The 24,489-nt window shown below is 37.6% G+C and overlaps 1 protein-coding gene across 7 annotated transcripts in view; it reads left to right on the top strand.

Annotated features, from left to right (window-relative positions):
• Positions 1-24,489, top strand: part of MID1 (midline 1) — a 238,100-nt gene that overhangs the window by 172,765 nt on the left and 40,846 nt on the right. For 6 of the 7 annotated variants that reach the window (XM_088051778.1, XM_088051779.1, XM_088051775.1 and 3 more), the window contains 2 exons: positions 1,598-1,681; positions 22,786-22,881. In XM_088051778.1, coding sequence (XP_087907904.1) covers positions 1,598-1,681; positions 22,786-22,881 — 180 coding nt within the window. The remainder of the gene's footprint in view (positions 1-1,597; positions 1,682-22,785; positions 22,882-24,489) is intronic. The other variant, XM_088051780.1, reaches the window with a different exon arrangement.

Below are 24,489 nucleotides of genomic sequence, written 5' to 3' on the forward strand. Positions count from 1 at the left end.
AGTGCATTACAAAGTAAGCTGTGTGGGCAGCAGGGCCACAGCTACAAACAGAGCAGCTTCTTCCTCGATTAAAGCCCTGAATGAATCCAGTTTCTTCTCATGCCCCATGGGTTCAGTTTTCCTTCCTTGCTGTGCTTTCTTGAAGAACTGTGGATGTCCTCACTACCTCTCCCTTTTGCATAGGCTACCAGCTGGGCAAGCAGCTGGGCAGCACAGGGGATGTGTCCGGGGTACATGTCTGGGTCAGCTCACCTCACACCGTGGTTTTCCTCCTCAACAGAATCAGTAACAGAGCTCTCACTCTCCCATTCAGCAAAAAGAATTTAATGAAATTTGTAGGACTTCAGCATATCTAAGACTTCTGTCTCTCTTTAAAGTTAGAGATTCAGTTTGCAGCTATTTTAGATGTGGATGATAGCTGCATTGAAGTATTATAGACAGGTCAAAGTTAGAGAGAAGGTTGAATTTAAATGAAACCATGTTGGAAACAGGGGTTTTCTTCACTATCCATAGTATATTACCTCCCTCTAGAATGCTAAAATCTACATTTTCACTCCCTTCTCTTCCCTTTTTCACCAGTACAATTCAACACAATTAGTTGGAACCATTTTTTTCCAGGGAGCAGCTGTTTAAAAGATTTCTGTAGTTTCTGAATTTTTCTGAATGACCTCGAGACAGGTGTTCTGAGTATACTCACTATTCTAGAGCCGTGGTTTACTTATCCAGAAAAATAAATTAACTATTATACCATTCAAATAATATACTTTTGAGTACCTGAAATTTAACTTACCCTTTACATTTTCCAATGGGCTTTTAGTTTTTGTTTTTGTTTTGTTTGGGTTTTTTGGTTGTTTAATCTATGACTTGGTAATGTGTCCCTCAAATCCAAGGCATCTGGAAAAACTAAACAATAACATTTCTAAGTAAAAGTTGCTTAGTTTTCAGAAGGGCTGCAAGACTTTCAACAGCCATAAGCCTAAAGAAAATAGTGTAGGCTCTGGAAACTTCTGAGGAAATTGTCACTTAGAGAAGTTTTGTGAGTGACTTCAGGTAATTTGAGACCTCATTAATAGGAAAGATGGTTCTGTTTCACTACTTGTTTCATGATAGCTTGTTATCCACCTCCTCACTGGTGCTGGCTGTTACAATCACGCACCTTGGAGAAGGATTTGCTTTCAGTAAGATTAATATTTTGATGTACTTGGCCATATGCTCCCACATGCTGCAGTGCTGATGAAAGGGTGAGAGCAAGAATGACCCTTTTAACAATGGCATGTTATAAAGTTATTTTAATAACATTTGAAATAAAATCACTAGCTGCCAAAAAAAGAAAGAAAAAAAAAGTAAGGCAGATAAAGTTAAGAGTTTTTCTCTGTCTGGAGAAATGGGCTTAAACAGAGTCCTTCCTCTATTCTGGAAAACAGTGTAGGTTTTTTATATTTTTTCTTTTCTGGAATTTCAGAACCAGTCTCTGAGTCACATACCACACACTGACTTTGCTATCTATTTCCTCTCTTTAAAATTGCATCTACCGTAAATAAAGGATGCGAGGATGCCATAAACTCTATCCGTATCAATTAATTTCTTTCTCACCAAGGAACTAACCCCACCCTGGAGTCCAGAACTTGCTGAAAATTCAGGAGCTGTGGCAGTATCACTCTGTAGTGCCATGGCAGGCCAGGTAAGGAAACCTGCATTCATAATTCAATTTCCTGAACACAAGTATATATTCATCCCATAATCAATACATTCCCAGTCGTCATGTGAAATTAGTGGTGTCAGTAAATGACAGCATTTATTTTGTAATGTGAAGTAGAGCAAACCTTTTGGCCACATATGAAACTTTAAAATAGAAGGGAAGAAAGACATTCATAGTAGAAATTGTCAGGCTAGTCCAAAATAAATAAATAGTGTCATTAAATTATCAGATTTAATGAGTAAGTAACATTAATTTGCATATGGAGTTGACTGGCTGTTTTGCAAATTGAATAATGTTTGACCAAAGAGATATGATCACACACCTCAACATGAGATTTCCTGAAAAGTGGCAACAGTTTTACAGTTGCTCTATTACCTTCCTTTTTTTTTAATAATCACATGTAGTATCAGGTGCTGACTTTTCATTTTTTATTAGTAAATTTCTCTCCTTTTAGTGTCACATCATCAGTGAAAATAGTGATCTATGTAAGTGTATTTTAAAGTGTTAAAGGAACCTAGTGCGTCAGGATTACCTTGTAGTGAATCCAAGAGATGCTGCCCTTGGCATGAAGAGTGCCTGGCAATTTCTGACCCTTCAGCACCTCGCTCTTACCCCTCTGTCACAGCTCATCAACTCCTCAGTTTTTCTGCTGCAAGTGTCTGTAGAGATGTTGCAAACTAGATCTCTTATCCATGTTTAAAGGATAATTCTTATTTCCTACTTTCTTCCAGAGCTTTAACCCACACCTGGCTTACAGTGTAGCTGCACAGAGTGGTGCCAGCAGGATTAGGGTAGTGGTGAGGACAAACCCATATTTCTTAAACTGGCCTTGCATTGTATTAGAGACTACAGGACTCCTCATATTCAATGCTGTTTGTATTATTTGTGTATAACCAGTCCCATTCAATGGGGAGAACAAACATGTAAAGGCTGCCAGGACATTTGTAGTGCCAGTTCCCACCTCATGAAAACCAGCAAGTCTGAGTACATGGAGAGTGGGTGTGGAAGGCTTCTGGGTACTGCCCTGAGGCCAGTTTCTATCATGTCATGAAAGAGAGTTAAGCCAATATTTATTTTATAGATGAAAAAACTGAATTATTCAGTGATGTGAAGTGGCAAAGGCCATAGAATAAACATCACTCCTGGGATTAAAAGTTAAGAAATAACTTACTTGAAAAACTTGCTCTGTAGGGTTTTTTTTCCCTACCAGTCTGTGTTCAAAATAATGCAGCTCCCATAATGACTTCTATTTTTTCTTTTCTGGATGTTACCAGTCAGGAATGTTTCTTCCTTAAGACTAATAAGAAGGTGGCATTATAAACCTGTTTCTTTAAAAAGCATTCTCACTAGGCCATTTTTATATCTTTTAAAGAAGTGATAAATCTTTTTATGCCGAAGTATTTTCTTCACAAGAGAATTGGGATTTTCTGGGATTTCTTTCTGTGGGTTAAGTCAGGCATATGAATTTTGTTTTCAAAACCAGTTTTTCCTCCAGACAATGACTTATTTCTTGAGCAAACAGCAATATCTAGCAGGGCAAGAGAAATGGCTAGCACTGAATAAAAGTATTGGAGGAGAACATTTCACCTTTTACATATGACAAGTGTTAAATACTAAAATATCTCTAAAACCAGCTGGCAGAGTCAGGCTGGTACAGTACCAAATTTTTGATTTAGTGTGAGAATAATGTTATAACACGCTGATGACTTGTTTTTACTTAGTGCTTAGTCTAAAACAAGGTCTTTCTTTACTCTTTTTCCAGTCTTTTTTTAAGTTGGGTTTCTATCAGATGGACTAATTAGGAGACCCACACTGTATATCCTCAAAAGAATTAAGGATTTCACTCCAGCTAAGTGGGTTTGTTTAGCCTAGTGAAAAGAAGGCTTAGGGCAGACCTTATCATCATGTTTCAGTATTTAAAAGGTGACTACAAAGAGGATAGAGACTTCTTTTTACGAGCAGTCCAATGGAAAAATGAGGGGTAATGGGTACAAGTTACTGTTGGGGAGATTCTGATTAGACATGAAAGGGAAATTTTTCACAATCAGCAATTGGCATAATCTCCTCAGGGAAGTGGTGTTGGACTCCCCAGTGTTGGGCAATTTTAAGATTCTGCAGGTCAGGGTGCTGGACCATCTTGTCTAGACTGTGCTTTTGCCAGGAAAGTTTGGACCACATGATCCTTGAGCTCCTGTCCAACCTGGCTGCTGGTACTTAGACGACAGCTGGGATTAAACCATAGAAGTGAAAAATCACATTTTTTGAAATTATTCTATTAAGGGAAATGAATGGGATTATGGGAAATGAAACCACTTTAACTTCTTTGATTGGTAATGTCAGAAAAGAAAATTTAAAAAAAAACTGCAAAAGAGATCAAAGTTTAGATCTTTACACTGTGGTATCCTTAGCAAGTGAAAGCCCAAATAATCACATTAACATCGCAGTCTTTTGTTAATTAAAAGCTGGATTACAAGTGCTTTATTTCTGTTTCCTTTACAAACAATGAAAGGGTGAAATCCTACCTAAATCAGATCAATGGCAAAACTCATAGAAATCACAAGCTGATAATTTAGAAGAGTAAAGTATCCTTTGATGTTTGCCTTTTAAAGTGCCTACAAAAGAGCAGCATTTCCAAAGACAGCCATTGGACCATTTCTGGGTTTTACTTCTCACATTTTGAGCATAAGAAGTACTCCCAAGGTTGCAAAAAGATTTGTGAGAAACAATAAAACCAGACTCTCTGGTGAGAGACCAGTTGTCTCTGTTGGTCTCATTTATGTGACTGTGTTGTAATATATGATTACACATCTCCTGGCAGATGGAAAAGTTTTGCGAAATGGGAAAACATAGCTGATATCATAGGGATCATTTGAGATTTATTATAAAGTTATCTTTTTTCCCTGTAAAATAAACCCACTCAGAGTCCTGCTAAATTATTCACCTAGAGGCCTTTTCCTCTGATGAAGTCTAATTTCTAACTCCCATCTTCCTTCCTTAGACATGGTCTTCCTCTTTCCTGACACCCAGTCTCAGTCTCCTTGCCTGCTCAGATCTTTTTCCAGTTGTACATGCTCAGCATCCATGTCCTGAGATTAGTATTTTCCTGCTTCTTCATCTGTATTTATTCTGAACCTTTTCCTTTGGTTCCCAGACTGCTCGGACCTCCATGGATGCTCAACTATATTCGGTAAGCCCCTGCCATCCCACAGACCACTGTTCTGCTTAGGACTCTGCCCTCTCTGGTCTCTTGCCCTAGTGGTTCTACCCTGCAAGGCTTTATTTTCCCAGCTCTTTACCCAACACAGTAATTCCCATTTGTATATTCTCATCACACTATGCTGACTTTTCCTTGGTCCTTCTTCTGCTGTTTTTTCTTCCCATTACCTTCTCTTTCCACCATCTCTGCTTCTTTTTCATTCCTAGGGTTGTCATTTCCAGTATCTATGTTGTTATTTTACTCTGTCATATGAGGCTCTCATCTGGTTGTACTTCCAGAGAGGCTTCCAGCTCACCCATCTCCCAGTCTCAGCACCCTTTTTCATGGTGACTTTTTGCTCCCTCTGCTTTTCCAGCTACCCATCCCCATTTCTTCCCAGCATCTCCTTCCAATCTAGCCTCATCAGGAGCATTTTTTATCCATTGCTAGTCTGCCTAATCCCATGTATTTGTCATACTCCTTTCCATGTTTCTAACTTAAGGTACTTATTTCATTTCAATTTTCAGTTGAAGTTCTCTGCATTAACAAGTGTGATCTCAATGGGAGGGGAACTGGGGGCACAGGAGAGACAAACTCTGCTTTTAGATCTAGAATATGACCCTGCCTTAGGTCATCAGGTGGGAGAAGTCATTACAAGGATATTGTGGGTGAGTTTGTGTAGCCCTGACCTGTACCATGATAGTGCACATCCCATCTGGTCAGCTGGGAGTCTGGAGCTCAGCTAGTGTTGTCAGTCTTCAGAATTTTTTCTTGCAACACAGTGATGTACAGTTTTTTCAGATCTTGTTTGAATTTGGAAGTACTGGCAGCTGAAGGCAGAAAGGCATACACCTGGCGCAAAAACATCTCCTGCAAAATTTAAGTCCAGATTTCAAAGCACTGAAGCAGCAGAGTACAACTTTTTACCATTGATGGCAGCGTATTTTCTGTAACTTGTTATGTGAAATTAGCTGGTGGTTTTATCTGACATTTCTATAAAAAAGAAAATTAAATAAAATCAGGCCAAAGAAATACTGCGACTGGAAAATTTAATCTGATACAACTGAAGTTTGACATTGCAGTATGTGAAATAAGGATCTAATAATGGGAAACGTCAAATATACATAATCATAGATGAAACTACAATCCCCGCTGATATAAGTAACAGCTTTAAAAAGTTTGAAACATGTTCTAAATAGTTGAGGATAAGTTATGGACTGAGCTACATCTCTCAAAATCATCTGGTTGTTAACATTCAACTAATGGCTGGATTTAGCCCATTGTGTATAGCAAAACTACTTTTTAAAACTTGCTGCAGGCCGACATTGTAAATTCCCTGCTTTCTAAGGCCAGGAATGACCACAGTAATTGCCGAATCTGACGTCATGCAAGAGAGATTGCAACATTTTGCATACTAATTCTTTTATTTCACCTATAACTCACAGAGGAACAAGACGTTAAGATGTTAGTATGTCTGAATCCAGCTATCCATATGCATGGATTCTGGATGGCTCTTTCCTGGGTTGGATTCAAGAGAAGAGGTCAAACCTAATGGCCATAATGACAAGACTGTATCTTAATGGGAACACACCACTAGCAAAACATTCCAATTAACAGGGGATGTACTGAGCTGAAATAAATAGTTTCAAGTGATGATCAGCCTGGTGTGAAATTATAAACTCCATTGTTATTATCAAAATGACTAATTACAGCTCTGATGCAGAATAACACACCATTTTTTTAAATCTGGGCAACTAAACTGAAAATGCATTTAGCCTTATGCTAAAGAGGTCTTATGCAAGACCTCTAGGGAAAAATGAAGAGCATGCAATTTTTAGCTTGTATTTTTATTTAATTGGGTCATTATTTCAGTACAAAGTATGATGTAGTATTTCTTTCCCTTTTCTCCAGTCTTTTTTAAAACTGTGTTTCTACAGGATGTCCTAATTAGGAGACCATACTGTATACCCTCAAAAGATTTAAGGATTTCACTTCAGCTAAGTATCATTTTTGACCATGGAAAGAAAAAAAAAAAGGCACAATTTAATGGGGGAGAGAAAACCAGGGCAGCCTGGCTATTCAGGGAAAACTGAGAAGCAGGCATAAGTTTTATATAAGCATTGTAATTCATGTAGGTGGTTCTGTCTTTACAGTTTTCTAACACTGTACAGGACTAAATTATGTTAATTTCTTTTGTACTTCTGTCTAAAGTAATCCACACATATTTTAAAGCTTTATCTTCCTTTTGCCCTACAGCTTTCATATCAAGCAAGTAAATGCAAGTCTGAATCTGTCCTCTCCATTAATGGGTTTTTAATTTAAAGCTCTTTGAAACTTTCATCCCTGTTAGCTCAGCCCAGGAGCACTGAACCACAACAGTCTGATGCCATGTGCTGCCAGACTAAGTCCTGAAAAAAGAGTAGCAGTTTTCCCACCCCTGGTTAGAATCAATGCTGAATGGAGGAAAATAAATCAGATTTCTCTATTTGGTAGAGTACATGACATAGATAAGCTTGAAGATGCCTTGCAGTTCTTGTTCTGGATCTTTTTACCTCTCACAAGTGCACTGAAAACTGAAAACATCCCTTAATAAATTACAGTCTTGTTCTTTGTCAAAGAATCCAGGTGAAGCAGAAAAAGTGTGACGTTTCTGTAACTGTACACTACCCAAAAATAATTTTATTCACTGGAGCATGAGATCATGCAGAAGATAAAAACTCAAGGAGTAGATTAAATGAAGGTAATAGAAAAAGCTATGTATTCATATTATTCACTCATGGTCTACAGCATACTTTTTGAATAGTGCAGTCAAATGTACAAAACATTGTCACTTGTATCATAAGTCATATATGGTAAACTTAACTTCTAAAATATATTTCATTAAGATCTTTATATAAAAATTATTTATGGCTCAACTAATTATCTGTCGATTTTCAGAATTTCAGTAATATTTATGATTTGTAAAAATAATTGTCTTAATTACAGAATTAGAGAATAATTTAGTTTGAAAGAGGCCTCTGGAAGTTATCTAGTCAGCAGCCTCTTTTCACAATGGGGGCAGGTTGCCTAGTGGCTATTTTGACTGTCTTCAAGGATAGAAACTCGCAGCCCCTTTGTGCAACCTTTTCATCATTTAAACACCTTCAAGGCAACAACAGCCACCTTTCCTGTGAGAGCACATGGCCAGCTCCTTGTCCACAGGATCCATGGGGCCTTTTATGCAGTTGTCAGGGTTAACAGATGTTTTTCCAAAATACAGAGTTTGCTTAAAGAAAATCACCAAGTTGTGAAATCCACTGCTTTTACTATGATTCCCTTCCATTTCCTTTTCCTTTCTTCCATTCACATTTGATTTTTGTGCCAGTTGTTTGACCCTGAGTCTCAAAAGCATTTTTGATGTACAAATTTCATTTGTACCTAAGACATTTCTGAGGTTACCTTTAGGGAACTCTGCAAAATGAAACAAAGCAGACTTCTATTTACTTTGAAAAGCACCCAGCAGCTAGTGTCATACAGTGAAGATGTACCACAGCACATATTTAATAATGAGAATGGACAACCTTAAAGGTCTGGACAAACCTATCAAGATCTATTGAAATCTTCTTTTTTCAGACATGCAGTTTCAAAATTACATTCAGCAGCAAGGCAGATTTTATGGGGTTTTTTGGGGGGGTTGGTTTGTTTTTTTTTTTGTAACACATTTCTAAGGGGTTAGTTTTAGAAGTCTGAATTGAGAATGTTCATCCAGTAAGTTTTCATTTTGGTCACATATCAATGGACTGTGGCAAGGGCAACATACTTCTCTGTATGTCAAACTTAGGAATCTTTGCTGTCTTCAGTAACCATGTATATATTGTTTGAGAAACAGCTGACACCACTCTAACAAACAACTAATAATCATTTTTTTGAGCACCCATATTACTTACCTGAACAAAAATGTTACCAGCATTTAGTATCCATAATGGGAAAGGCCTTTTTAACTTTACTGGCTTCTGATGACTCATTCAAAGAGCATTGACTCAGTAGGAAAACTAGCGTAGCCTTTGAAGGCATTTGATCTTAGGGATCAGGATAAAGTAAGGACCAGGATGTTTTTTTCTTGTAAAAGGAATTGAAATTCATATTGGGAAAGAACAAAATAGGCATTATTACTCTTTTATCTCTATTAAGAAATTTTGTTTTATCAGGTTTTTTTTAATTAGTTAAATGAGAAATTTAAAGCATTTTAGGGCCTGGTGTATTTGGCATGTGATTTGGTTCTTTCTGTTGAAGTAAGGTGGTTACTATGGAAACAAAGACTAGAAGATTTGCATCACCGTTAACTTTAGGAACAAATACATTAATATGGAAACAAAGAAAACAGAGATATTGAGTTATAAAGTAAAATAAATTACTTATTAATTACAAAAATCATGGGTAAGAGCTAGTTTTATATATGCAATAGGATATTGCATATCCTGCTCTGGCAAAAATGTATGAAAAAAATGGAAGTTAATGGAATTGTCATTTCAATATGAAATGATATTATCTAGAATATGTGATTTTCAAAATGTAGGTCCCATCTCCTGCATACACAGATACAACAAAGTGAAAGGCTTACCAAAACCAAACATTTTTCCTATCAGAGTGTAAAAGCAATTTACAGAATAGAACCTCTCTTGACGTAGTTACACAGGCAATATTGGGCACAGGGTGAACCAGCTCATGTACAGAACTGAGGAGTCAAAGGCCCCCACTCTAGGAGAGCCTGACATTCTGAGGGTTTGCAAGCCTTGCCAAGTTTTGTTTTCCAAGCATCTGGAGATGGAGGAAAGTGTGGACCAGGCCAGTAGGAATTAGAGACACGTCGGTTCTCCTCTCCTGTACGTAATTCACTTTTAACTGTTAATGGCTTTGTAGTGTTCAAAATCAGGGAACAATTGCATAATTGAAATAGTTCCAGACTGGGAAAATCAGCTCAAAATACAGCCATGAAGCTCAGTGAGCTAGAATGAGAATCCAAGCTAGCCTATAGGTTGATTTCACTGGAGTGTTTGCTAAAAGACTTCCATGTGTACACACACGGCCATGCAAAAGCACACAGAGCCACATTTAAATTAATGAACTGTAGATACAGGTCTTTAACAGGAGTGGTTAATAAATCATCAATTGTAGAGCACCACACTTTGGAAGGGACCCCCCAAGATGGTTTGTTTCAACCTTTCATGTAAAAGGGAGCCTAGATGACTTTGTAGACTATCTGTCCAACTGCATCTTGAAGACTTCCAGTGATGAGGACTCTCCCTTGCCCCTGGGGAGGATATTTTAGTAAATGATTGTTCTCACTGTAAAACATGTCTTTTTTACATTGAGGTGAAATTTCTCCTAGTCTAACTTGTACCTGTAGCTCCTTATCTTCTCTATGTGGCTGCTTGTGAAGGCAGTCTGTAGCTGCCCTTTAAGTACAGGAATATTCTTATGAGGCCCTTGGAGCCTTCACTTATCCAGGGAGAAGAGATCTTACATCAGTCAATGAAAAAAGGAGGAAATTAAAAAGTTGTTGTACATGAAATCAGGCTCAATCAGTACTGTGTGACCTCAAAGTGCTATTGATGACCACGTGCAGAAGCACCAGAGAATGCTCTGTTCTCTCTCTACACCCCTTACACTCATTTTTTCACTTTACAGAGTGTGTATGAGCACCTGTATAGATGCATGCCTTTTTGTGTATGTTTTGTATGGCTAAAGAGAAGGTGTTTCTCACAAAGTCTGCAGGCTCATCTCTCAGAAACAATGGATATATAAAATATAGACATGAAATAATGCACTGGGTAAATGAAGTTCATATCTTTTTTCTAAAGAAAACTTCCTCTGAGATCAAAATCAAACTAAATTAATTGAAGGCCTCAAGTTGAGATTCCATGTGCTTTGCAGTTTTTCTGTCTTCCCAAAGTGCCATGAAAAGCTTACTTATATAATTAGCATTGACTCATGTTTTCAGCAGAAAAAGTTTGGTAGCCTTGATAGTAGGCAAAACTTCAAAGGCTGTCATAAATCAGATGAATAATTTGTCTGGAGGAAGTCTGTATAAATTGGTCACATTATGTAAATGTGTCAAATGAAATGTTAAGATCTCTCTCTTTCTCTAGGAATAATTATATTTGCACTTCTCTCTAAATTGCTATTTTTTTCAGCAAAACGTAAGGTCATTTATTTTTCATTACCTGAATGCCTGTCGTATAGTAACCATATTACAATGTTTACAGAAAAATAAGCAAAGCTATATGGGAGGGTTCAGGCAAGGTATTTCTACATTTTACTACTGTTATCCCATCTAATGTAAAGATGATCAGCAGGCCATGTAAGACTAGCTCAATTTTGCATCCTTAGTTTAGGTATGTTGGAGTGGATAAGATGAATCATCCTAAGATTCTTTGCAAATCATTCAAAGATCATAAAATCATAGAATATGCTGAGTTGGAAGGGACCCAAAATGATCATTGAGTCTAACTCTGGTCCTGCACAGGACACCCCAACAATCCCACTGTGTATGTGCCTGAGAGCATTGTTCAAACAGTTGTTGATCTCTGTCAAACTTGCTGCTGTGACCACTTCTCTGGGGAGCCTGTTCCATTGTGAAAATGGAACAGGGTGAAAAATCATTTACTGATATCCAAACTAAACCTCTCCTGATACAGTTTCATGCTGTTCCCTGAAAGCCTGTTGTTGGTCAAGAGTGAAGAGATTGGTACCTGCCCCTCTGCTTCCCCTCATGAGGATGTTGATGACCACAATGAGGTCTCCCTTCAGCCTTCTCTTCTCCAGGCTGAACAGAACAAGTGACCTCAGCTGCTCCTCATACGGCTTCCCCTCAAGGCCCTTCACCATCCTTGTGGTCCTCCTGTGGACACTCTCCAATGGCTTGATGGGTTTTTTATATTGTGATGGCCAGAACTGCCCCCAGCACTGGAGGTGAGGCCGCCCCAGGGCAGAGCAGAGCAGGACAATCCCCTCCCTTGCCCACTGGCCATGCTGTGCCTGATGCCCTCCAGGTCAGGGTTGGCCCTCCTGGCTGTCAGGGCAGCCTCCTGCTGCCTCATGTTCAACTTGCCATTGACCAGGACCCCCAGGTCCCTTTCCACGGCACTGCTCTCCCCCTTCTCGTTCCCCAGTCTATACACACAACCTGGCTTGCTCTGTCCTAGGTGCAGAATCTGGCATTTGCTTAATTACTCACACCTCTAGAGCATCACCATTTTTGCATTTGGCATTTTAGATGAAGAAGAGGTGCTAGGGAAATGGCCCTTTAAAATTATGATGATTTATCTGAATTTTTGAAGATGTTAATAAAAGGTTGGGCTATACCTGTCACTTGCTGTTCTTATAGAAAAGAGACTGTGGATTCAGATGTTTTATTCTCTATTAAGAAAACTCAGAAGAGTACAAAATAATGTTTTAGAAATTGAAACAGACCTGTGCTTGTGAGTTTGAAATCTTACAGATGCACATATCTGGGCTTGTACTTGCACTTTTTTCCCTAAAAATATCCTTTGATTTCATATGATATGATCTGTCACCTTGCAAACTACAGCAGAAGGTTTTTTTTTAATGTATTTTTTAAATTTCTTATGCGACCAGAGTTCTGTGGTGATATCACAAATATTCTGACACAATCCACTAATTCTTAAATCACAGAAGTTTTATTCCAGTTTTACTTTTCAAACTGTGTAATCAGAAATAAAAAACAGAAAACAATGTTCAGTATATAGTCATGGGATCTCAATTATTGATGAAGTAGAACTGGCTTGAGCTATGTTTTATGGTCAGGCATGCTGCAAGTGATTATAGGAGCACAGTAAAATTGAACTACAAGAGTACTTGCAAATATACCTTCTTGAGCTAAAACTCACTACTTTGAACTGTCCTCATGCAATTGTTCATACTAGCATGAGCAACTCATTAGTTGATACAAATTGATTAATTCACATTAGTAAAGTGAAATATGTCTGTGATCATCTTGCAAAGCTGAGGTAAGTGAACATGCACGTCTGCTGTGGCTTCCACATGGAATGGAACCAGCTTCTGGCTGGTTTGATTTTTTAATCATTGCATATACATTACTGAGGACTGTTGAAAAATAATGTATCCCTGCATTATTGGCCTCTCAAATCATAGTTGGATTAACATTGAATTGATGATTTCATTACTTTGGGAAAGTGCACTGTATTAGGGAGTGAAAAATAGTATCTTAGCAGGGAAAGGAGTTATTTCTTCGGCAGTTTTGCTGTCTGTAACATGCATCCCTCACCCCCTGAGCATTTTCTTGAGCATCCACATTACTTTCATACCTTCCCCCCAGAAATTCTTGGCACCATACCCTGCCAGCAAAGCAAGAGCCAGAAACTGAGTTCAACTCAGGTTCATAAAGTCTAGCAGGAGGTGAGGGGCGTGTTGTAGCAGTGGCATCTGGACAGGTCACAGTGTGACCAGAAAAAATGGAGCAAAATTATCAGCATGTTTTGGAAGTAGGAGTAGTGAGGGAGATTGGGATGTCTGGGAAAGGATTTGGTTGAGGTAAGGGAAGGAAAAGCCTTTAGTATTGTACATTAAATGAGAGAAGATGATACTTGTGCTTTCTGAGTATCTTCTTGGTATGCTTAATCACTTGCAAAATAGAAGGGAAAAAATAGGTGCTGAATTTCTCATGGTTATTTTTCTAGTCCATCCCTATTTAAAATATACTCAGAACTTTCAGTTTCCAGCTAAAACTTGTGGAGGGCTTGTTGCTGTTTTGGTTCAATTTTTGTCTTTTTTAGGTCTGGGGTGGGTTGGTTTCTTTGGTGGTAGTGGTGGTGGTTAGTGTATTTGAAATCTTGATCTCTGAGAAAGTATTGGCAATAAAGACTAGGCAAGTCAGAGCAGAAACTTCACCTGACTATGACAGAAATATGAAACAAAATCTGCTTCCAAGTCATAAGCTGTACCTTGCAATTTATACTCTCCATTTAATTTAAGCTCAGCTCACCACCATCACATTCTTTTAATAAGTCCCCAAATATGTAATTCTATTAAGATTATTTAATGTTTCTATCTGGTTTTATCCCTAGCAAATTATAAAGTAAAAAAATTTAAATATTATAACAGCTCTGTACCTGAAATCTGAGCCAAAGATTGATGCCTTGGACTGGCTACCTAGAACAGGGGCTAAACAGAGTTAGAATAAAGTAATGGCAAATTCTGAACAAACAGTACTGTTCCTTGTAAATGTGGCATTTCCATTTGAAAGAGTGTATTTTTTTCTAAATGTGTATGTACTGCAGACAACCCAATACACGTCATATTCCTTACAGGGAACTGCATTTAAAATAATATATAGGAGGCAGTTTTACAATGTTTATTGTGAAATTAATGTTTAACACATTATAAATGCTCCACATGCATGAATAATATAAACAGGTTGCTATCAAGGAATCTGAACTGGTTGCTTTTATTCTTTCTGGATTTTTTCCATCATTTAAATAATATTTTTTTAAAAATTTTTTAATATATTGTTAGATCTTTTTTCATTCATTTTAATCTTTTGTATCTCTTTAAAAGATACAGCAAAGCTGCTGTTAAAGGAAGAAAAAAAAAAAAAAAGGAAAAATGCCTGAAAAATTTGTCACCATTGTCCATTTTGGATATAGGCTCTGTGAGGCTTTTGCACTGCCCAAGATGTATCTGTTGAAGGCCTTTAATAAGTACCTACTTTATTCTCTAACTCTGTCTAGCCTCCATTCTGGGTAGCCAATCCAAGGCATTAAAATAATTATTTTAGTAACTCCTAAATGTGAGATCTGATGCTTGATCAAAAGCTTTGTATAGAAATATACCAATAAATAGTATTATCATCAGGTCAGGTTGACAAGAATTTTAGATGAATGTTTAAGCCTTCTACTCAAAAAAGTTAAATTTATATCTAAACTTGAAAACTGTGAGAAACTCAAGTTCCCCACGCCAAACTTCCTTCAGGGCATTTACTCAATCTAGTAGACGGTTTTAGTTTGCTGAATAGGAAATAGAGCAAATGAGGAGAAGAAAACCGAGAGATTTACACTTCTGTCTAGAGCAAGCTCTAACCATGGCACTGCAAGGCAATGAGCATGGGACAGAGTGAGCACCAAACTGGACAGATGCCAACTTTTTGATGGTATGTAGTCTGCAAGGTATGCTTTATATTCACTGCAAGAAAAAGGTGGAGCCATCAATCAGTGAGGAAAAAGCAGAGTGCTCCAGAGTGTTGTGATTAGCTCATGGTGTGCTTCTTGGCAAAATTTCAGAGGGTTCATAAACACTAAAAAACCCCATGAAACACAGTTGTAAGTGGTGCTTTGATTAATACAATTCACCCTATGTTAGAAATGGGGCTTCTGCTTAGCTGGTTTGGTGACACCTCATGCACCCTGACATTGGACTGTGGGATTGGCATTTTCTGGAAGAGCTGCAGCTCTCTGGCTTCCCATGGTTTTACCAGTGGTGCCTGTACGACTCCTAATGTGCCACTAGGGCGACAGCTGTGTATGTTGTGCTCACAGATGCACCTGTTTCCTCCCTGGAGTGGGACTGCTCAGACAGTCCCTCTGTCTGAGCTCCTGTTCTGGAACAGGAGCTGCTGGTGCTCTGTTAGCCCCACTGCTACATGCTGCCTAGTGGCAGACAAAGCAGTCTGAGTTCAGACCTCCTAGCTATGCCAGGGGATGGACTCACAGCTTCATTCTCTGCATGGACAATTAATATCCTCAGGAGGGCAATCAATAAATATCCTTCAATGTGCTGTTTGCTATACTGAGAAACAAAAGCAGGAGGGTGCAGCTGCCTCAAGTGTCAGCTTTATTACAGGCCAGCAGAAAGAGCTGAATTAGGCTTGAGACAGCTCCACCACCATTACCTAATGCGGATCAAATCACCACATTGACCTTCTCCATTTCTTACCCATCTAGCTGCCTTTTCAAACCTGCCAGCTTTGCATAATACTGAATTGTTTTTACACATACCCGCTTAGATAAGATGGAATTTTTCAACCGCAAAATGCAGTAATATGTATTGACTGATTAAAGCCAGATTTTTTTTCCATAATAAAACCTCTTAAATAAATACATCTTTCAGAAATGTTTAGGCAGACATCTGTAGAAACCAGGACTTTAATAGCACTGCATAAATTTTGGTTCTTTAGATAATATTTTTGTTTTGTTTTCATATAGATGCCTTTCATTAGTTATGTGGAAAACTTAGAATTTCAGGTTTTGGAATGAATACTTCCCAGATCTTGCTTGAGCAGGATTACATTATGCATCTCGTGGGCTGGAGCTCATGTTCAACTCCTGGTTTTAAATACATTCCATGTCCTGGGAGGCTGGAAGTGCATTTAGCTAGGGTACTGCTGGACAGCTGTGCAATAGTTCAAGTTGTCCTTAACCCCCTTCATTGCACTGGATTAGCCCATGGGGAAAGGAATGACTTTATAAGCCTTCTAGCTCGCCACAATAAGTCTTTAATGACATGCATTAAATTCAGGGTGTCTGGTATTTATTGTGCTCTTTTAACACTTTAGCTTCCAGTTTGACTCCTGCATTGAGGCAGGAAACAATTGGTCAAATATATTTTGGCCTCAGATATATTGTTAAACTTTTGCAAGCCTTTATTAACTCACATATAAGTCCAAGCTGTGTTTTAGTTTTTAATGTTGTCAGATGCTAAATCTATTCCTTCTTGGTCCTTGACTCCTGATTATTATTCTTTCATTAATGACTTATTAAAAATAGAACTGAAACAACCAACCGAGTTAACAACCAATCAAACAAGTTAATGTTTGGGTATCTTCTAATAGCTTAATTGAGAAAAAAACCCAAATTGCCCTATATAGTCAGTTTTGTCACTGTCTAAACTGGAACAAAATCCTTTTAACAAGTCTGAACGCCTCTGCTAAGAGAAAATGCAATTTTCACTTCTGTTGCAATAACAAAATAACTATGCAATGAAAGTTTCACTGACCTGTGTTTTCTATAAACATGGTCCCTGCTATGGGCAAATAGTTTTTAATTATATATATTGATTATTTTCCAAACTTATAGTACGTATCAATGGAAAACTTTTGCTACAGCTATATATATATATTTATATAGCTCTTGTCCTGTGATTTTTCCTCAGAGGCCCCACGTATGAAATTCTCTTTCTCCAAAAAAGAAGAAGCAGTGAAGGAAGACTGAAGAGCAATTCACAAGAGGGATTACTGTAGTTAAACAAAAGGGCAGAACTGTACTTAAAAATTGCAAGAACCCTTGGTATATTTGAGGGCATAGCTTTGCAGAGACACGAGTGTAATTGGAGGGTCTCCCTAGAATATTACCTTCTCAGTTAATAAAGATTTTATGTGGTCTAGAATTTGAAGTGCTTGGATTTCCTTTAGTTTCCACAGTGTCCCATGTTAAATAGAGATAAGAAAAAACTGTGACATTACTGTGAAATATGGAAATATCCAATACTCAACTTAGTTAACATCATTGGAGTCATAATGGCTTCCCATGCAGCTATTTTCATTGCACTTTTAATAAAAATAATCCTGGACAATTAATTAACAGGGCAGTATCTCATGGGTCTTTCCTTGTGATATACTATAATCAGTTGAGGTAGAAATCCTAGTCCCCAGGAGTCTATCAACATCATAGCTGTTATTTCTTTACACATAGGAATGCAGAGTGCAGATGTCAGGCTCTGCACATTTGAGACTTGAGGTCAATCATTCCTATTAAAATGTTACCATTCCTTGGCTAGAGAAATACAAAGTTGATCACATGAATACTGCAGAAGAGTAGTCATCTGTTTCAGGGCGAGTACATAGAATAAAAATTAGCTTAAATTTTTCCATGTGCACCTGGCATATCCATTTAAATAAAGAACACCAAAGGAAGCATTAAGCTCACATATACCCCAAACCTGGCTCAAAACCATGCTTGATATTCTGGCAGTTATTCTGAATTTGATTGGCAACTTATTTAATAGGTTAGACACACATTCTGGAGGCAACAGGACTAGTTCATGGGGTATGTCACTATGACGAGGTGAAAATATAACTGGAGCACATGCAGCATAACATCTTTGAGTTAGGAGGAAAACATTTCAGTGAAGATGTGTTTGCATGGAGTGTGTTAGTGAGGGGGTACGTTTATGATCTCCAACCAGCTTGCAAAGATTGAGCTGCCGTGTCAACACCACTCTGGTTTCCCTGCTGGCTTGAGTAAATTAGAATGTGATCATTCTTCTGCTTTGTGATGTTTTATTCCTCATATACAACAGTGTAACTGTGTGGCTTTAAGTTACACACTTTAACTAATGGAGTCTGGAAATGTATGAACTGTTTCATTTTGACTGTTTGTAAAGAGATCATGGGAAGGGGGTAGTTGTTCTCAATAAACCTTGGTAATTACTAAATTTCCACCGTGCAAAGTTGTGTTCTTTGAATCAGGAGATAGTCCCAAAATATGCTTTATTCTGATCAGTTCTACACCAGAATCAAGGGAAATGCAAACTTCAGTCAATGCTTGCTGCTGAAAAGCTTTGGTCATGGTGGATTTGATATAAATGGTGATCAAGACTTGTTACATATACTATCCCATAGTGTGTGTCTTAGCACGTGCAGCAGTTTCAGTGGGCCAGGTCTCAAAGATTTCCAGTAAGGAGTGAGTGGAAAATTCAAATTACTGCTTACGTTTACAAGTGGGAGAAAAAATAATATTTTTAATAAGAAAAATGCAGTTGATTTACTTCAAAATGAATTGAAAATATCATTGTACCTGATAGCTATCTGTTTTATTTTTTGGCTTTTTTAATAGAAATTTTTTATGGAAGATGACTTAGAAGATGATCTTGGGGGGTTCTTCTTCTTTGTCTGCTGTGACATAAGGCAGGAGAACACAACTCAGCATTTCTCTTCTTTAGAAGCTTACATTCATTTATTTTGACAGCATTTCCAACCCATATAGTAGATTAGGATTATTTGCTTGTGCTATCCTCTTATTTTAGACAAGCAATGCTTTGCGTGAGACTGTTAATTTGGTAAAGGGCATGGGTTCACATTTGGTTTTCATAGACTGATAGATTTAAAGACTAGAAGAGACCATTATGATCATCTAGTCTGACCTCCCACTTCAATAAGGGCACAAGCCTCACGCAATCGTTGCTGCAACATGATCATAAGCTAGACAGCAGCTTAAAAAAAGTGATCAATACTGAGTTGCCTTCCTCTAGTTTTTAGCATTAATTTTTCCAGCTTAGACTCTGAAAATGATCATATCATTTTATAGACATAAGGAGTCAAAATGAAACATCATCCTTAACTGTCCTTCTCAATTACATGTCTGTGGTTTCATCTACTTGGATTTATGCCAAGATTATAGGAATATTTATGTTGTATAGTTGTCAGACAATGCTAATTAGACAGTAAGCATTCTTTTCACTTTATACTGGATGTTGTAAAAAGAGTTTCAAAGCATGCATGGAATGTCAAGATCTTGGTCTGGATCTACATTGGTAAGTCAGGAAGCACTCAGCCTTGCTTTTGCTTTTTGAGAGCAGTTTGCATCTACTGAGTTAACATATGTGAAGCCTGTCCACAGAGCAAATGCAGAGCAACTATTGTGCTTCTTTAAAAAAAACACCACCAAAATTTCTAAGATCAGTTTTTAATAGACAGATAACAATGAAAATTAGCAACAGACAAAAGAAAGATAAGGAAAGGAAGGTGAGAATGTTTAAGAAATTATTATTTACCTAGAACATTACCAAAAATACAATTGTAATTTGGTTTGGTCAACAGAACAGCAGTAGAAGATTAAGTGGGAAGAAGAGAGATACTTGGAATCAGGTTACTCTGCTACTCATTTTCACATGTACTCATCATAACGTGAGAGCACACTTCCTTCAGACTTCAAACCTGGCTAAAATTCACTCTCCCAGGAATTCTGGTCTACAACAACTAGATTTTCCAAGTTGGCTGGACCTCCAAATCTGGCACTGTTATCTTATGCAACTGGGGAAGGTCCTGGTTTGGATGAGAAACGAGGTTGCAACACTTTGGAAAGTCTCTGAGCAAACATCTGTTTCTGAAATTTAAATGTTCAGGCCTTTTCTCTGTCCTCCTATATGGAGTAAAGAGGGCAGAACACAAACTATGCAACTTTACTATCATGTAGTAGCCAAAGTGGCTCCATGGCTATCTGAGAAAATAATAGGGGAAGGTGCTAGAGGAAGATACTGCCAAGAGAAAATCTGGGTAAACATACTGCAGGAATTTATCAAGTTTTATGAGCTTTAAAACTTTTGAATCAGGCCAGTTTTAAGAGCTGCCATTCAGTACTGCCCTAGTGAAACTGGAAAGATTGACATTAATTTCAGACAGCAGACACCAGGTTCTTGTTATCTGGTAATGTATTAATAGAAACTGATATTCTTCACCAAAAAATTAACAAAATTCTGATTATTCTTGATTTAATAGAAAACATTCTCTTGTATACCAAACTGCATGGAAACAAAATTCCAGGCTTCCCATAATTGAAAATTACACAGTTGAAGGAGACAGAGCATGGGAATTTCCATGGACAGTTTTTCCAAGGCATCTCACTTGCTTCACGGTTTTCTTCCGTTTTCATGGTCGGGAGATGTAGAAGATATCAAGAGACCTGTGTGAAGCCATAACAATATTTATGGGTTTATAAATATGGGTTTATATTGGAAGTCACTGGATAGGAAACTTACTCTAAAATTTTATTCTTCATCCTACATATACATGAATATAGATTATAATATCCAGATTTTGGAAATACCCTGAATATAATAATCTATATATAATCTATGGGTCAATGCATTTCTGTTTCAGAGAAAAATGCTGACTCTTCATGTATTAATGGCCTTAGTTGAAGAGAAATAACTTTCAGTTATTTAAAATCATTTCAGTGTTCCACAACCTTTTTGAATACATTTTTTCTTCATAGTATGTATAGGTACCAACTGCTACCAACTGTATTTTTTATGTTCAATAATACATTTTAAATTAAATAACCTCAATCAAGGATACATAATTTTCATTGAAACATTTTAGTGTCAAATATTAAAACATGTAAAAACTTAATATATACTATTAAGAGGTGTTATAAATAAAATTTCAAGAGTATTTGCACATTTGTATCATCTTAAGGAACTGTTTATTCAAGGCAAAGATTATCTGATATTGTAACTATATACAATATTTTGACTTTGCATGTGAAAGCTATACAAAGGGACATCTGACAGCACAGCCAACATGCCTTTGCAATTAAGACCATTCACAGTATGGCTTATGGAAATGTAGGATCCAGCAGAAACAGTTTGGTAAAAATGCCTGCTCTTGTTACTCTTTGTTTCTATGGGCTATAAAATAAATGTAGTGTAGAAGGTATTTTTACAGCCAGAGCTTGTCATAGATGATATGCATGGCCCTGCTGGGAAGAAAATGCCAAAATCATCTACTTCAAGCACCCATCATGCTTCTTGGAAGGGTCATATACATAAAGCCATCAAAATATTGTTCTTTCCTTAGTGGATCAGACTGACTGCCTCTCCAGTGCTTACAGCATCAACCCTGGTACATGCCAAAGTGTGTATCAGCACTATGTATTCAGCAATTAAATACTGCCATCTTCATCTCTTTGTAGCCACATGCAGAAGTGGGAAGGGAGCTGCACGGCTGCAGAGAGGGCAAAGAAAAAGGTGTCTTAAACAGCATGAAATAGGCAGGGAATAACAGCACCAGAAGACACACACACACACACACTCTAAATGTGTGTATGGAAGTGGGAATGGGGGAGGGTTATACAATCAGGTAAGTTAATGGTAGCTGTGAGGACTGAAATGATAGAATAGATACACCAGAGGGAAAGTAGTAGTTCTCAAAAAGAAGGTCATTAATAAAAGATGAGGAGGGTTGAAATTAATGATGGGCAAAGACACTTGCAGCCCTTGTCAAGAGAAAAGCACAGGACCCACTTCTGGTATTCTTGTTCAGTAACTCCAGAGAGCGGGTCAGAGCTGTCACAGACCTGCTGCTCACGTGCTTGGGTTTCCCTCCTGTGGGTACAGGGGGGAGAAGGGAGACTGAAGCATTTGTGGCTAGATCTCAATCTCCCATGTGGTTGCAGGGAGGCAGGATGCAGCCTCAGACCTGTGAGCTAGAAAGGGTTTCATGCTACCACAGCTGCAGATATTTATGGCAGCCATAATCAGTTGATAAACACAGAAACATGCCACGAGTTCTCCTAAGGACAGTTAGTGAAGGCAGAGTTTGTGAGTAGGTATTTCATCCTTACCCATAGAAGAAAGAATGTTTTTCCTTAGAGTTATTTATTAAAAAATATAATTCTGCTGAACTAGGAAATAAAATAAATTGATCAACCCCCTCCCAGCACTTCAAATCCTAAGAAGAAAGTGCTGTCCAGTTCTGAGACCTCAGTTAGCAGCAAGTTTGTAAATTCAGATGTTAGACTGAAAGCAGGAAATAAGGAGTCAAAAATGTTGTGAGTTAAAATAAATATTTATTTTGGGGAAATGTTCTTGCCTTTTCAGTTTTCTCCTTACTATTTTTTTTCCTCCTGAATAAAACTAATTGCTTAATCTAATTGTTGTTAGGTCCTTAGAAAACCTATTTTCCAGAATTCACTCTTGTCTTGAAATTTTTTGCTCTCTTGTCTTGCATAGACAAAACATCTAATCTAATCAAACATGTAATGGAACATATCAATAGGAAAGTCTCATGTTCATACCTGTGTAATTCGATTTTTCAAATATTCACCTAAGTATTAAATTCTTTTAAATGTTTTGGTTTTTTTTTCTTTTATTTTGACAGCAAAATTTGGAGAGTAACCTCACCAACCTTATTAAGAGGAACACTGAACTGGAAACTCTTCTGGCAAAACTCATTCAGACCTGTCAACATGTAGAAGTGAGTACTGACCTCCACTAGAAATGCTTATAAACTTAATTACATTCAGTTCTAGCATCCAGGAATAAACATGTAAACAAACAAATGTCCAACAAAACAATTAAAACCAAACAAACAAGTGAAGAAATCAGTTTAAATAATGGTAAACTGACTTAAAGCCTTTTCACTGATAAGTGGTATTCTCAGGTATAACCTCACTTACATTCCTTTCTGTCCTGTTTTAATTATGGTGCGTTGGTATGGCCTCCACCACTACTATACTTGAACACATCCCTTACTACCTGCAACATTTGTCTTTCTGGGTTCTCTGTGAGACAGAGAAATACAGGTGGAAAATGAGGGCAAAAAAAATAGGAACATCCAGATTCCCAGCCTAATTTAGATTTCTGTTTACCACTTGTTTTGTTTTAGTTTTCTTTTTTTTAATCGGAATTAACTATCTAAATACATATCTGTACTCAAATGCCATAAAATGTATCTTCCAAAGAACACAGGTTCTTACAGGCCTTTTAGTTGTTTCACTTACACATTCCACTGTGAGTATCAAGAAAATCTTTAACAAGGTGGGGTCTTAAATTTACTTTCCCCCTCCCCCCAAAAAAGGTCAAAAAAAGTTCACCCAAAAAAGGCAAAGCAAACAAAACCAACAAAGAAACAAACCCAAACCAACCAACCAACCAAAACCAAAAAATCCTCTATTCTTCCAAAGAAATCTTATCTATGTGTGTATCTGCTCCGCTTCTCTAGAGCCTCACCAACTTCACAGATCTCAAGAAAACCATAAAAGTCTATCCACACTATAAGATATTAGGTGAATAGTTTAATTTCTTTATATAGGCACCAATATCGCCAGGCAGAGCAGCTGGAATGGCATTAGTAGGTACTGAGAGACAGAGGTAAGGCACAATTTCTCTCTCTGCACCTAAAACTCAGAGCAAACCCCATGAAGCAGATAGCCCAGGACAGCATATGGCCTCTTCTTCATTGGTGGGCTATGTCCGAGATGGGCTAGATCTGAAAAATTTAAAATTGCTTCTCGTCTTCTCTGCAGTTCTGCTATATATTACCAGCTCTAAGTTTAGTATTACAAAGAATCCAACTTGTTCAACTGGTAACAGATGTGCTACTGTCCCTGGAGTCCTGTTTTAGAAAATTTCTCTGTAGACATAAAGCAATCGCAATATAGTTGCTAATGAATTCCTAACATGTTTTATTCATCAAATTAGTCTAATTAGCATTTAAATTAGCCAAATATTAAGAAATGAGCTTCAGTCAAAACCTTGGACGTCGGCCGTGCTGGAAATTGGGCAAGTGGGGACAGGGAAGTAAACTTTAAAGCTATCTCTGTTTCTCAGAGCCCTGTGAAAACTTCAGATATGATGTGCATATCTCCAGCATTGGAGAAACTGTGGCTTAGATAGATTTTTGCAAAGTCAGTGCACTCTTTTTCTTCTTGCTTGTTCAGGACAGAAATTCAACCCAAGCCTGGAACCTGAATTAAAAATTAAATTAAGCAATTTATTGGCTAAAACATTAACAATGCAAATTTAAAATTACAAAATATTAGGAAAAGTTTCCGATGACTGTGTTAGTTCTGATATATGAACT

Source organism: Pseudopodoces humilis, chromosome 2, assembly GCF_049639895.1.
Source record: "Pseudopodoces humilis isolate 2021_Gansu_Grassland_sample_001 chromosome 2, ASM4963989v1, whole genome shotgun sequence".
Taxonomy (NCBI): Eukaryota; Metazoa; Chordata; class Aves; order Passeriformes; family Paridae; genus Pseudopodoces; species Pseudopodoces humilis.